This window comes from Ascidia mentula, chromosome 4 (genome assembly GCF_947561715.1).
Source record: "Ascidia mentula chromosome 4, kaAscMent1.1, whole genome shotgun sequence".
In the NCBI taxonomy this organism is placed as follows: domain Eukaryota; kingdom Metazoa; phylum Chordata; class Ascidiacea; order Phlebobranchia; family Ascidiidae; genus Ascidia; species Ascidia mentula.
In genome coordinates, this window is record NC_138569.1 from 14,432,982 (window position 1) to 14,446,704 (window position 13,723).

The following is a 13,723-nucleotide window of genomic DNA, read 5'->3' on the forward strand; positions in this document are numbered from 1 at the left end:
CCAAAGCGACGAGGAAAAGGTTGGGAACCACTGGCTCAGATTTAGTCTTAGACCAACGTCTTCCAATATAGACAATGGGCATACAAGAAGGATAACCACATTTTATTGCTATTAGGCATTCCTATTACCGGTAAAAAAACATTCATGATTCAAAAAAAGGTTTATAGAAATTGAATTATTCCAACTTTCAAAAATTGTATGAAGTACATACTTTACCAATTACAAAACAAAACCACCGCTTAGATTCGTCACCACGGTTACCATGTACTACATCCGATGAGGTAAATAAAATACATCAGCAAAAATGTAATGATTCGTGAATATAAACACTTACTTGCAGAGTAAGTAAAAAAAAACATGTCAGTTAATGACCATATCCGACTTAATAGTAAAGGTATATGCACGATTATTCCAGAGGCATATGTGCGTTTGGGGTTGCCTACCATATGTCTTATTCGGGAAAGGAATTATCATAAACCGTGCAAAAACCGTATCTCAAACAAAGCTATGTGACAAGCGCAAGTAGTGTGTTAGAAGTAACATCATGGTCCATTGAATTGGGCGTCAATATATTAGTCACGTTGGCCCAACAAACTATAGAGGGGGTTTACGCCGTCAGTTACACAAAATACCTGTTGCTTACAAAACCACTTTTTCCAAGCCTACTTTGATACATATTTACATAGGGCGCGACTTTCTGAGAAAACAGCAAACCTTGAACTGCTTTAGAGAGCGAACACCAACACACAACCAAGAGCATCGACAGTGTAACTTGTACTTCGAAAAAATCGAACACCAGTTTTCTCAGCGAGCGCGCTTGAAATCAAGTTTGGACATACGACTACATCCTAGGCAAAAAGCTGATTGTATTGCACAGCGGGTTCGTTGACTAAGAAGCGAATGCTTAAAAAGGGAATGTTCGCTCCGCTCATACATTTTCACCAACACCAGATCTTCTTTCGGACGTGAGCCAAATAGCAAGTAGAAGTTACATGTTGTGTAAGGTCTGCAACGCTTGTTTCAAATACGTAACGAAAAAAATACAGGCCAATCAAGTAGCTGAAACAAGCGCACAATTTATGAACTAAATGCGTGACGCTTTATACAGTAACATGTTGATTAAATGATGTAACCAGCAAACTTAATTTTTAGAGCGGATCGTTGGATAAACAATAAGATTTCGGGCCTCATGAAAATGGGAGCAGACTTTAAATGCGACACGCATTTTGGTAATACTGTAAAGTATCAATCAGTAGTTAGTTAGAAAGTAATTCCGCATTATCAAACAAAAAGCGAGTTGCTGCTCATGGATAAATTGTGGCAAGGGGTTGTGTTCATTTTCACTGTTGTCGGGACAAAAATACCAACAATGTTTATCTAACGAATGACGATGATTGCACTTTACATGTTGGCTGTTCGAAAAGCAGGAACGAAACGAGAGCTTGACGACACCATGAATGCCGATAATAGAAATAATAATAGTGGTGGTAAGTAACAAGATATATATCTATGTATAATATATATTAGGGCAAAATGATTACGCAGCGGAATACGAAAGGTCATTTTTTAAAACGCAAAATTTTATCAAACTAAAATACGAACATGAACCTTTCTGAAACAATGGCTTACGACCGGCAGTTGTTCAGTAACACCTCGCAAGATTTTACCAAAGCGAGCATACGGAAGAAAAACGGTCCAGTAGATGGCGCAAAAGTGGCAGATCCAGTTCACACACGAGCATACGCGGCTGCTGGCGAAGAGCCTGCTACTGAGACTGTTGCTGGCTTTCGCAGTGCTTGGGATGATACACCACTTCCGCTCTGATAAACAAAACTTACAGATACACGCACGCGGCGATCGAATACATCAGCTCTCACCAGCAACGCGTGACTCGTGACATGAACAGGATGCAACTCTAAGCGCATACTTGCCTCATAGGGCCGAAAAGGGAGGTGGGGAGCTTTTTACAAAATCCTGTAATCGACCGTTGACGAGAGGGCGCGATTTTGAACGCTTGCGAATGTTAACACTTTAGAGCTGCTAGTGGGCGAACGCAAGCAGGTGGTTCACAGTCGCGCGTATGACGGGCGATATGCTGCGAAAAGTACGCACCTTGCGCAAGCTACGACTAACTCTCGGCGGCGATGAAAAAGCAATGTAACGAGCGGATGGGGCTGAGGGGCGAACAATAAAATAGAAAAAAAAAACTGATGAAATGGCAAAACAGGGGAATGGGGCTATAAGTCGAACGCCCAACCGAGTGAAATCGAAACAAATTGAAGAACCCGTGTCACAAATACTCAGAGACAGTTGCCGTGTCCGGGATGGCGCCTTGCTGCTTTTGCGGCGGCGAAAAGACCTTAATTGAAGGTGTAGTAACCCGCGGGGCGCGTTTCAATCCCGAAACACGTTTGTTGGTGTTGCTGAACAGGGTGCCTAGGATCTTGGGCCCGTTTCTGCTGGGTGACCGCTCGGGGTCGCTCGCCTGCCTTGGGTGCTGGACCACAACAGCGCTGCCGTTATTATTGTTGTTGTTATTGCTGCTGTTGTCCAACGCCGAACTCAGATTGTACATCGAGGTAGGCCTGCCTTCACCAGAGTAAGCAGCGGTCATCGGATCTGCAACAACCAAGTTAGGTTTAACGTAACTGCGATGGCGCAACTAAGTTAAGAGGTGCGCATTTCCGCGTACACACGTCTTGTTGGGTGAAGTGACAGAAAGGAAGCGTATGGTCATGTGTATGAGGGCCCAGTATTTGTTTCCAGCATGCACTTATAATATTTGGCTTATTAATTTCTACTTAAAATTGTTTTGTGCCTTTTTGTGGTTAAACTTCGCCAATAAGTGGTATTTTTTTAGCGGCAACTTATGAGCAGGGTTATAATCAGCATAAACTAAAAACTTAGTACGCAGCTTTTGAATGTCGCCATTGGTTCAATTTACCACAAGTTAGTTCATTGGTTTAATATCCAAATACAAATAAGTAAAAGTTATTTTTTATTTCAGTTACTTGGAAAAAATCTTAGAAATGAGCATGGTATATGACAACCCTATACTTACAAGTTAGAACATAGTGCGCACAAACAGGTTTATATTATTGTGTTGACGTGGGATTGCTTGGATAGTGGGCTTATAGACTGACCAGCGGAAGCGCGCATTGCACAAAACAATGGGCCTCATAGGGAAGTGGGAGTTTTTACTGCAAGGAAATAGACAAAGGTTGCTTCCCTAAAGTCCACCACGCATTGTGGCTCGGGTTGAAACATACAAACATGCATCGCACACAGTTCCTGTAGCTCGCAACGTCGGTGTTCAAAATATTCATGCAACGCACACGTCAAACGCATCACGTGTCAACCAACTGAAACGTTTGCTACAGCCAGCTGTTTCACAACACAATAAGGGTTAGTAAATAAAGAACGCAGCACAAATGTGTTAAATGTGGACGGCAAATGTCCTTTTTGTTAATGACATGACGTCACATTAGTACCTTCGACACGTTTCTGAAACAGACATTCTAACGCACGATTGCCACACTACTTGGTTGCCCAAGTATGTGATGCGGCCCTACACAGCAGAAGAGAGAGGTTTAAGTAGAGGATTGGTTGAAGATCGGGGATCCGGCGCAAAACACAACGAAACTTACGTGACTCGTTGAGGTTCTGCATGGATGTGGACATCTTCTTGGAATCGATCAGTAAGGAGTTGCTGCGCGACTCAGAGGGGGAAGTGGTCTGTGCCCGCTCCAGCTCGGCTGCTCCAAGCGAGATTGGTTCCAAGTCAAAAGGAAGCGGGAATCGGGTTAGCCGAACACAAAAAACGTCACAACAAAAGTGGAAGCACGGTAGAAGTACACACACGCAAGTCCGGTTTTCCGGAGGTTAATATACGACGAAAGCAAACAACGGAAAGGCAAACTTTAGGTCTAAAAACCTACCTCCTATTCGAAGATTCTCCATTTGCTGGACTTCTGAAATGCTTTCTTGTAGGTCGGAAACAAATTTGTTGCGGTCGTGTTCGTTCGGAGCGTTAAAAGTGATGAGGACTTTGTTATCGATTGAGTTGATCAAACGGATTCCATTGGGATAATCTGTGTTGATATAAGACATAGTTAGGCCAAGGTCTCAGCCGCATCACAGATTCCTAATGCCTTGTTAGTAAAAAAACATAAAAAAAATGCTGGCCACCAGCACAAATCTGCTGTTTAACATATTTGCTGTAGTTGGTTTAAATTATTTACATCAGGGTAAATGGCATTTGCATTAACATTGGCAAATAATGGTTTGCCGGAAAAAGTATCTTTTTTGAAAATGTGATTAATGGGTGTGGCTACTTGCCTCTAGAAACAACTGCCTATCTAGAAAACGTATTTTTCTCATAAATTATGCATATCGTGTGCTGCAGTGTTAGTTGAGGTTTATATTCAAATGCCTAAAATTCTCACTTGCGACAAATTCAACCAGCTGGTAGTCGAGATTGTCTGTGTGGAATGACCGTAATAACCTACGATGGCCGTGAGGCGCAACATACGACGCGAGAACAACAATTCAACGCCCCATCTGCGATAAAAACGCGCCCATCGCATTAGGGTATGGCCAAACCTCCCCTTTCTCCATACACACGCCGCGTTTAGGTCATATATGTGGATACAGGGGGTTAGCGTGGACATGCTTGGAAGAATTTAAATGACGCTGCGCACGTCGTTGCTAAGAATAAAGGTTGCATGAAAACAAAAAAGCGGTATGCGACGTGTGATGGGTGGTTGTATCATTGAGAGAGGAAGTTTAAGGGCCGATCATAGTTAACTTTAAAAGTCCACAGCAATTGCGTAGCGAGTTTGTGGGCCTTTTATCAGGGCTTGGCTGCTGTAAAAACTGTTTGCTTTGAAGTAATAACGTGTGTAACGCGCATATTTTCTGCGCTTGCTCGGGGAACGGGTCGGCTATATTGGGAAAGCAACATGAACAATCGCTATACTACTAACACCCGAAAGTTCTTGAACTAAATCGTATTCAAATTTTTGGCAATCTTTATTAGATTAAACGTTGATGTGAACCCTTCTCAAAGTTAAAGCATTCAGTGAGAATATTTAGTGCCACGAATTGTTTGTTGTGATTAACTAAGGATGCAATGCAAACCGTATGTGGCTTACATAAAAAAATATATACATGAAACAGACATTTCATAATATTTCAACTAAATGGTATGTGCTATTTGGAAAGGTGATTTTATGTGATATTTTTGTTCATTTATAAACCATGAAGAAAACTGAAAATGCCACACATGGACATAGCTATATTACAACACCAGACTCCAGACTAAGTTCGTGCGAGGGCATCAAAACTAATTAGTTAAGCGCTGTAAAGCAACTTAATGCGGTGGCGTCAATGATGATTGCGCCAAACCATCGATCGTATTCCCTATAGCTAAGCCTCAAACGCCATTCAATGCACAACACGATTCCTTGCGTGTGGGCGTAAGGTTCCAACAAAATGGGAACGCCCCTCTGCACATTAATCCATGAGACCACAATTGAATTTAAGTTTCTGCTGCTGGGTAACTATAAAGGGGGTATATCTATTACGTGTGGTGCTTGCTACTGTGGACGCGATGAGTGTTTCTGAAGGAAAGTGAAAGTAATAAAAATTGGGTTTGTGTATGGAAAATATAGTCCCCAAACCTGAAACACCACTTTGTCACGTGGGCTTCGACGGGAAAATCACATTGAAACATTTTGTGACGTCATCGTGATGTTGAACAAAAATGCACATTTAATTCAGTCGGCGTGCGTTGTCGTTTCTTGCGCAGCAGTTTATTGTAATGAGTGCAAATAGAACAACGTGAAGCGAAATACCATAATCTTAAAACCAATTGCGACGAGACTCGCCTACGGGGCCTACGACATACGCCCGATCGTCACGCTGTGTTTAACATTATGCCTGCGTTTGCATAAAAATTGGGTCGCGGCCGCAGAATGCGTAAACAGCCGGCATTTTACGCGTGTCTTAACGAACAAGTGCGCGATTGCAATATGTTCACTTTAACAGGCACACGTGTCTTGGAAATAGCAACCAGCTCATGGCCTTGAGATTATTAAGTCGAGTGGACAGACTAAGTTTTGACCCTACCTTGCAAACAGATACCTACTGGAGAATGATCGCAAAACATTTGTTAGTTTAATACAAAGAAAATAGCCAATTCATGCTACAGACGTTTCGAAGTTCTCAACTATGGCATTGGCTATTTTGTTTGTATTGAAGATATATAAAACCGTCAGTTGCGTTCCTAAGTTTGTTAGTTCAATATTTCAAAACCAATACTTACATGCGGTTTCAAATACCAGTACGTTCATGCCATGTAGCGAGAGTGACTGCTTGAACGTGTAGGTGGTAGCGAATTTCTTTTTCTGCAATATCTTGGTGACCTAAGAATGAAGACGCATGTTGTTACATCGGTCACCGAAGGTTGTGAGTCAAACGTCTGAGTTGCAACATAGTAAAATGCACACCACTGGTGACGCAATTATGTACTGTATGACAAGGGACGCGATATCCTGGATTTGAAAATAGCATCGATGAGCTATAATACTTAACGAATCATACAAATACGTTCAAATACGGCATATACAACCTGTGTATAATAAATTACTTCTGCATTTAAACGTAAAAAATAGTTTTTAGGATGGTACGTTATGTCGCTTCTTTACGATACCTTGAAGCGAAAAAAATAAAGCGTAACACACTACGCACGAAACTGCGCAACAAAACAGGCGAGTATTGTTTTCATGGTGACTACACACTTTCGCAGAATGCTGGAATAATTTCAGAGCGGAAATCGCTCACACTGCAGGCTGCAACTTCCTGAATGTCTCGCGCTCGATACAACATTAGAAATTAACACCAACTCTGGGACAGACTATAACACACCAGAATCATGTCGTTGAATAGGAACACTTCACGCTGATGTAGTCCCATCTTCTGTGGTTTATTGGGGTCGGTGACCTGATACAAGCGACAGTAGCACACAAGTCGACGGTGGGGAACGGCTAGTACTGGCTTTTTGCCCACAATGTTGCGCTCCACCTACATACAATGCATGGTCTCAGTTTTCCTGGTTATGTCATTGTCTTCATTGTAGAAGGTGTGGCAAATCGCCACAAGTATATTGGATCAAGTGCGGCATAATAACCACAAGTATTAAGTGCGGGACTCTACCTACCGATCTTCGGTCTCATCGCACAGTTTCCAACAAGTTGGCACTTTGGTGACAAAAAACACGTTATACAAATGGCACATATCAATGTGATGCCATTGGGCGACAATCACGCGAGAGAATGACGGCAATTAAGAATGTGTCATGCTCAATACCCAGCGTCCACGATATAGGTAATGAGACCAACCTCAAGCACTTGGGTGACGTGATCGTCCAGGGTCGTGAACTCCTTGTTGCGTATGCGGTTGTACATGTTCTTTAGCAAGACCTCATCCAAGTCATCACCATTGTCTATGCCTGGGAGTTCAACCAATGGGTAAATGTCTTGAGTGCTGTGTTAGGTGAGGATTAGCGACCAAGAGTTATTTGCGGGGACAAAGGATAGCACTTACGTCCACTAATTACTGGTTGTAAACCCACACTAGTTTGTTGGGTTGGAGAAACGACTTGGCTGTTGATGTTTTGAGAATAATATTTACACCACATTCAATGATTACTGTTGGTGTTTTTAAAGAAGACTGGGATTTGTATTCAATCAAGTTTGGACCAATACCAATTTGACACCTATCACACCTTCTATAAAGATGACATGCACAGCATGACAGACTTTCCATCAAAACCCATTGAGGTTAACTCAAAACATGGCCTATATTTGCAGGGCTTACAAATTAATACACAAACTGTTTGTCATGAAGATGATAACCTCTATTTCATACTCGGTTGGATATACTTGTATGAAGACTTGGACTTAGCTCTATGTACAGAGTTATGACTATAATTACTTGATAATTGTTCCCATCCAGAAAATTGAATGTATCAAATGTATAAGTTACAACAAAGTATCCACAGCTATAGTAAATACTGCTGACCAGAAAAGAATCGTGTGACAACTAGCAGAAGTAAATACAGTAAACAACGTTAATTGAAGCCTATTACCTCTCAGATTTTTGATAAAATCACTTTCAGTCATTCTTTTCTCATGCCTCATGTTGGGTGAATGTAGGTCTGTGTTGAGCATTATGATCGCGAATGCAAGTACAAAAATCGCATCTGGGTTGTGCAAGCTCTCCACAAGCTTTGGGTTACAAGTGCAGTATCGTTGTGAAAAAGCCTGCAAAGTCATTTTTGAGGAAACATGTCATGGCAGTCTAGGAGGAAACTGGGGATTCTCAGAATGTTTGTGGCGAGAGAATGACTCAAGAATTCCTCAAAGTACATCCAAAATAGAGGAGTTGCTTTTAGAAAAACTTAGTCATCACAGTCATGCATGCCTTTTTAAATAGGTTTAAAGCTAATGTCATGTTCTGCACTTTATATTTTAATCATTTTAAGTATCAAAATAATGCAATAAATCAGGCAAAACAGAACACATAAAGCATTATTTATTAAAACTGTATATTTCAGCCAACATGTGATGTCCTATGTAGTCTAAAACAACTGTGTATTTAGCAATACTTTGTTACAAAACCAGAAAAGTACATTTCATATTTAAGGAAATTTATGATCATCTCAAGAAACCAAATAGAGGATACACATACACACAGAAGGGCTTGTAACAGGAAATGGAATTCCATTGTGACATACTGTCAGTGTCAAAAAACATTTCATTGTTCTGATTTATATTGTTGACACACAAACAGAACGTCAAAATTTTACAGCCAGATATTTGGTTTTATTTCATGGTCAATAAAGTTTATAGTTCTAAAATGGTTTATACCACATCCTACCTCGACCAGCCTTTCAACCTTCTGTGCCTCCCCCTGCACTTTAATCTGAGATTGAAACTGCCGAAGTGCCTCATCCAACTCCATACTACTGAAGTCCATTAGTTCACATAAGGAGCTGAAAAAGAATTTGCAAGATTATTTAAAAATTGATGCATTTTCCCCTCAATAATATTAAAAAAAGCACAAGATCTGGTTATTGTACTAAATATGCCATGCACATTTGCAATTTTGACATTTTTCATAGCATTTAAAGGTTTTTCTGTATGGATGTTTTCATTTTTTCAAAAATTACTTTGCAAAGTAAAAGCAATTTAAACTGCACTACCAAAGTTTAGTAAAGTACGCAGTACCAAACAATCTATATAATCAATACACTAATCTCCATTACACATCAAAGTTTGGCAGGGCCATAATGTAATGTATATACTATGCACAAGGGGTAAATATCAAGGCTAACATACTCAAGAACTTCTTGGTTGAAGACCTTCTGTGTGTTACCAAGATACTCTCCAACCATTTGGCGACTTAAACCCTTGCGATTGAGCAAAAAGGAAGCAACTGCAGGCGGAGTGTGAGACACAAACATGTTGTCAACAAGAAAGGCCAAACCTTTGCTTGGTTTTCTAAAAAAATGTAAAGCATATTTACCTCTGAGTCCATGTTTAAAAAATTCATTGAACTACAATGGAACCAAATGATGGGCTTTACACAACCCATTATCTGTTTACCCTAATTGCCCAGCATGCAGCTCAATTACTGAAAGAAATAGCTTAATTAACAAAATTTGTTACACTGTCGTACTGCAAATGTACACAAAAACAAATAATCTAATCGTTGAATTTACTTGTTGAAAAGGTTGAGGCCAATGCGGTAGTAGCGCTTGCGCATGACGTCATTGTTGACGTCACAATGCCAACTTCCCCTAACAGAAATGTTGCTTTTTCGTTGATATCCACCAGTTTGAAGCATATTTTCACTGATAATTGATGACATTTCACTTGATATGCTGGCTGTGTCAGAACTAGAAAACAAATTTTATTGTTTTTCATACAAACAATAGAAATAATCTTGTTTAAGAGACTGGCCCATATTGCTATTAACACTGTCATGTTTAAAAGATAGCAATATGGGCCAGTCTCTCTAAATTCAGAATTATGAGAAAACCTGTAAGTTGTGTGCCTAATCTTGTTTAGTTTCGATAATTACACTAGGAAACTGTTCTTATTGGTAATGACAGAAATGTTCAAATGTGTGCAATACAATGATAGTTTTGTGAAAGTAACTATATATTGCATTAGCAAACAGCTGCAGTCTCGGGTTGAGCCACATTTGTAGCAAACATACAAAATGTTTCCAGGTTAGCATTCGGAAGGAACTCTAGTAAATTTATTGAGCTGTTTCTGTTTAGTAATAGATTTTTTGAATAAGCATTTACCTTCGCATGCTTTCATGATCTCCATCATTATCAAAACTTTTCAGACTAGACTCTGAATTGGTTCGATGCCACTTGGGGGAGTGTCGTCTATTAATTATTTCACTATCACTGTTTCGTGAGCGGGTGGATAGAGTGGCTTGTGATCGCGGTAGCATAGGTTCTGGGTCCAAGGCATGTGTTGTGTGCTCTGGAGTAACTGGCGCTTCCTCTGGCAAAATCACCGTTTCATATCTGGTGATTGATAATAATGGAGATGGGTGAGTCAATACTGCTCAGCTGATGTTGCAAGAATTATGAGGCAGATTTCACAAGCAATAGTGGCATAAGTTAATGAGTAACCAAATAAAAATGGACAACTTGCATGTGTATGCAATTAAGAGACCTGTAATAGAACAATGCATGTTGTATGGGTTTCATCAAACTGTTGTTTACGTTTCTTTAAACCTCAAGACATGTGCTTACATTAAACAGTATGTGGCGAAATTGCTACACATGGAAAACACAAATTACAGAAGATAATATCTTATTCAAACATGTAGAGTGATAATACTATTCTGAGTATCATTTACAAGCCTGCTCACCCATGCCTCTTTTTTCTTCTTGGAACTTTTTGAAAACTGGGTGTGTCAGAAGCTCCTGCGAGAATCCGTTGCACAATTTCATCATTTGAAAGAGGTTGTCCAGGAGTCACAGTAGGAGACTCAAGGGCTTTTGGGGTCACAGTGTCATCTTCCTGAGGTTTTTCTGGGTTGGCAACACTTTTAGTCTCTTCCTGTAGTTGCTTGTCATCAGAATTTGCCGTTGGCACATCTCCGTTAACAGTCGCAGTTTCTTCACCGGCAGAAACAGTCCCTTTCTCATTCGTTTCAACAAATGAGTGTTCGAGGACGAGTTCTACTACTTCTACATGATTCTCCTTTGGATTGGTTGGGGTTTCGGTGGGTGACGGTGTCTCACTAACATCGGGAAGGGGTATGTGAGGAATATTGTCAACAGTTAATCGCCTTATTTTGGAGTGTCGAATTTTTTTGAAGTTGACCTTCATGCGATGCCTTCTGTAGGCTTCTTGAATAACACGCGCAGCATTTTCAGCTTTTGAACCTCCTCCGTAAAGTTTCTAAAAAGTTTGCACAATTTTTATTTAATCCTTTGTTGGTTGTCAGGAAATCACTTACTCTTATAACTTCAATTTGCTTGTCCTGAAGGTCAGAACTTAATTCATAATTCATGTGATTTTGTCGCAGATCTTGTTCCTCCAAGTGCTTTCTCTGAAAACTAGAAGATCGATTCACCCCTGCATCCTTTTCCTCATCTGCGATTTCAACATAACATTGCAATAGATCAATTTCATATTAATTTTTTTTACATATTTTTTTGTACACATCTTTTACATTGTGCATGTAAATTTACAGTAAAAGTTGACACAACATGCAGTGCAACAAAATACAAACCACCTGCATCATTGGAATAAGAAGATAAGCTACGATTGTGTCCTAGTTTCTTCGATCTGCCAGAAGATGTGCGACGCCTGTGATTCTTTTTACTTGACGCTTGTTCCACACTAAAACAAAAACATTTTTTTTAGGGTGAAGCTATAGTTCTACATTGTTAATTATAATATATATGATACACTTTTTGTAATTATATTATCTTATAGACACATGTGGTAACTAACACAAATCTGCAATTAACCTGATATACCTTTTTAATACACATTCTTGAAAATCAATCAACAACTTAGAAATTGCATCCATTTGTAAGATTAGGTCCAAACCAATAAGTTAGGTTTTAAAAAACTTAAAAGTTGTGTTTTTATTACATGGAGTGTTAATAACACAAATGATAAAAATGTAAAACTTAAAATATGTATACTGTGGATTGAGCGCAAAATAGCACCACAACGGTTAGCTGAATTATAATACACACACCAATTTAAATCAAAAAACAAACAAATCATGTACTCATATCACAATCATGCAGTTCAGGTAAAAAGTCCATCTACCTCATGTTCTACAAAATGTGGTTGCTTGTTTACAGGAGTAACTATGCTATTCCACTACACACAGAACACACTTAGCAATCAGCATTGTTTTAACAAACACAAATGGACAAATGTCACAATTCAACCATTTGTGTTGCATTTTCTAAATACAATGATGTTGCACTCAGTAAGAAAAACAGACAACCGAAGATGCAGCAAACTAGTGGAAAAGGAAGTGATGTCATTTCCACATTGCAGGTTATTTTCACCAATGAATGAAGACACTTGTAAGCATGATGCACATTTCACATTCAAAGTATCAATATACATTTTTGCACATGCCACAATCACCATCAATACTGTTGGTGCCCATAATTTCTAATAGTGTGACAAGTATCAAAAGTACATAACTTTCCTCATTTACAACACATCACATCAGTCATATTTCAGGTAACATACAGATTACACTATCAGCTATTCAGGAACAGTAATAAAAAAGACAAAACCTAACCCTTTTGGAAATCCAATAAGTAAAATTAACCAAACAGTTTAATACAATTCTGCACAAAGAACGTTTGAAAAAAACTGTAAATACATTAACTGCTTACAAAGGTCTTGTACATGCCTCCTACAAACTGCCTCTTACCTAAACAAAAGGCTTTACCAGACAATCTAGCAACACTACGCACAAGCACACTTCCTAATTACAATGACGAGAAAACACCGGATGAGTATTAACCTTAACAATAAAGGCTGCTGGCAACATTAATATCCCATATCCCATAACGGAAAACATAGAACCCAGTGAATCAATAAATTAGCAGACCATTCTTTACCAAAATTGATGTAATCACAGAACAATAAGTACACTTACATGTTAAGTTTTTCAAGTTGTTGAACTTTTTCCTGAAGGGCATCACGTGTTTTTGTTAAATTTTCCACTTCTGACAGTAGTGTCTTAATACGGAGGTTCTGGCCAGCGATGGTGGATTCTTGTTCCTCAATAACAACTTTCAGTTGGCCAAGTAAATCCTGTGCTCTTTGGTTGTTCATTTTTAAATAATGTGTTTTTTTCTATTAAGAGATTCCTTCTTGCACCAGGATACTTCCTTACACTGATAGGCTTTGTACACAAGTTGTAATGATAGGACATGTCAGGTTCATGTCACACTACGACAACTTGGCACTACGTCTGACAAGGGTTGTAAACATTATACTAATATCATCATCTTCCTTCTGCAAAACATGATAGATATAGATAGGTACATGTATCTATAGATACTACATCAGAAATGCATAGGTGGATAGGCAGTCTAAATTAGTTCCAATGACTTGACATGTCAACAAGAATCCTGTGAGCAATTACA

The 13,723-nt window shown here is 39.4% G+C and overlaps 1 protein-coding gene across 3 annotated transcripts; it reads right to left on the reverse strand.

Annotated features, from left to right (window-relative positions):
- Positions 1–754: 754 nt before the first annotated feature.
- On the reverse strand, positions 755–13,588 carry LOC145899592 (IQ motif and SEC7 domain-containing protein 1-like). 3 transcript variants are annotated; one of them, XM_082988445.1, is made up of 16 exons: positions 13,231–13,588; positions 11,830–11,936; positions 11,551–11,687; positions 10,957–11,492; positions 10,376–10,606; positions 9,785–9,961; positions 9,402–9,563; positions 8,941–9,055; positions 8,150–8,324; positions 7,401–7,510; positions 6,928–7,083; positions 6,326–6,425; positions 3,939–4,091; positions 3,648–3,755; positions 3,492–3,568; positions 2,481–2,619 (listed from the first exon to the last, which is right to left on the reverse strand). In XM_082988445.1, the coding sequence occupies exons 1-15, from the start codon at positions 13,407–13,409 to the stop codon at positions 3,519–3,521; spliced, it is 2,496 nt and encodes an 831-aa protein (XP_082844571.1). In that variant the 5' UTR covers positions 13,410–13,588; the 3' UTR covers positions 2,481–2,619; positions 3,492–3,518. The 3 variants fall into 3 exon arrangements, with proteins under 3 accessions (XP_082844569.1, XP_082844570.1, XP_082844571.1); XM_082988443.1 differs by lacking the exon at positions 3,492–3,568 and having other exon boundaries at positions 755–2,619; XM_082988444.1 differs by lacking the exons at positions 3,492–3,568; positions 3,648–3,755 and having other exon boundaries at positions 755–2,619.
- Positions 13,589–13,723: the final 135 nt, after the last annotated feature.

Excerpts from the sequence above, each read along its gene's own strand:
- LOC145899592 (XM_082988443.1), bottom strand. The coding sequence starts at position 13,409 with ATGAACAACCAAAGAGCACAGGATTTACTTGGCCAACTGAAAGTTGTT. Across the intron at positions 11,688-11,829 it reads TTCTTATTCCAATGATGCAG|ATGAGGAAAAGGATGCAGGG; the intron begins GTGGTTTGTATT and ends TTGAAATCGCAG. Across the intron at positions 9,056-9,401 it reads TTCAACCAAGAAGTTCTTGA|CTCCTTATGTGAACTAATGG; the intron begins GTATGTTAGCCT and ends ATTCTTTTTCAG.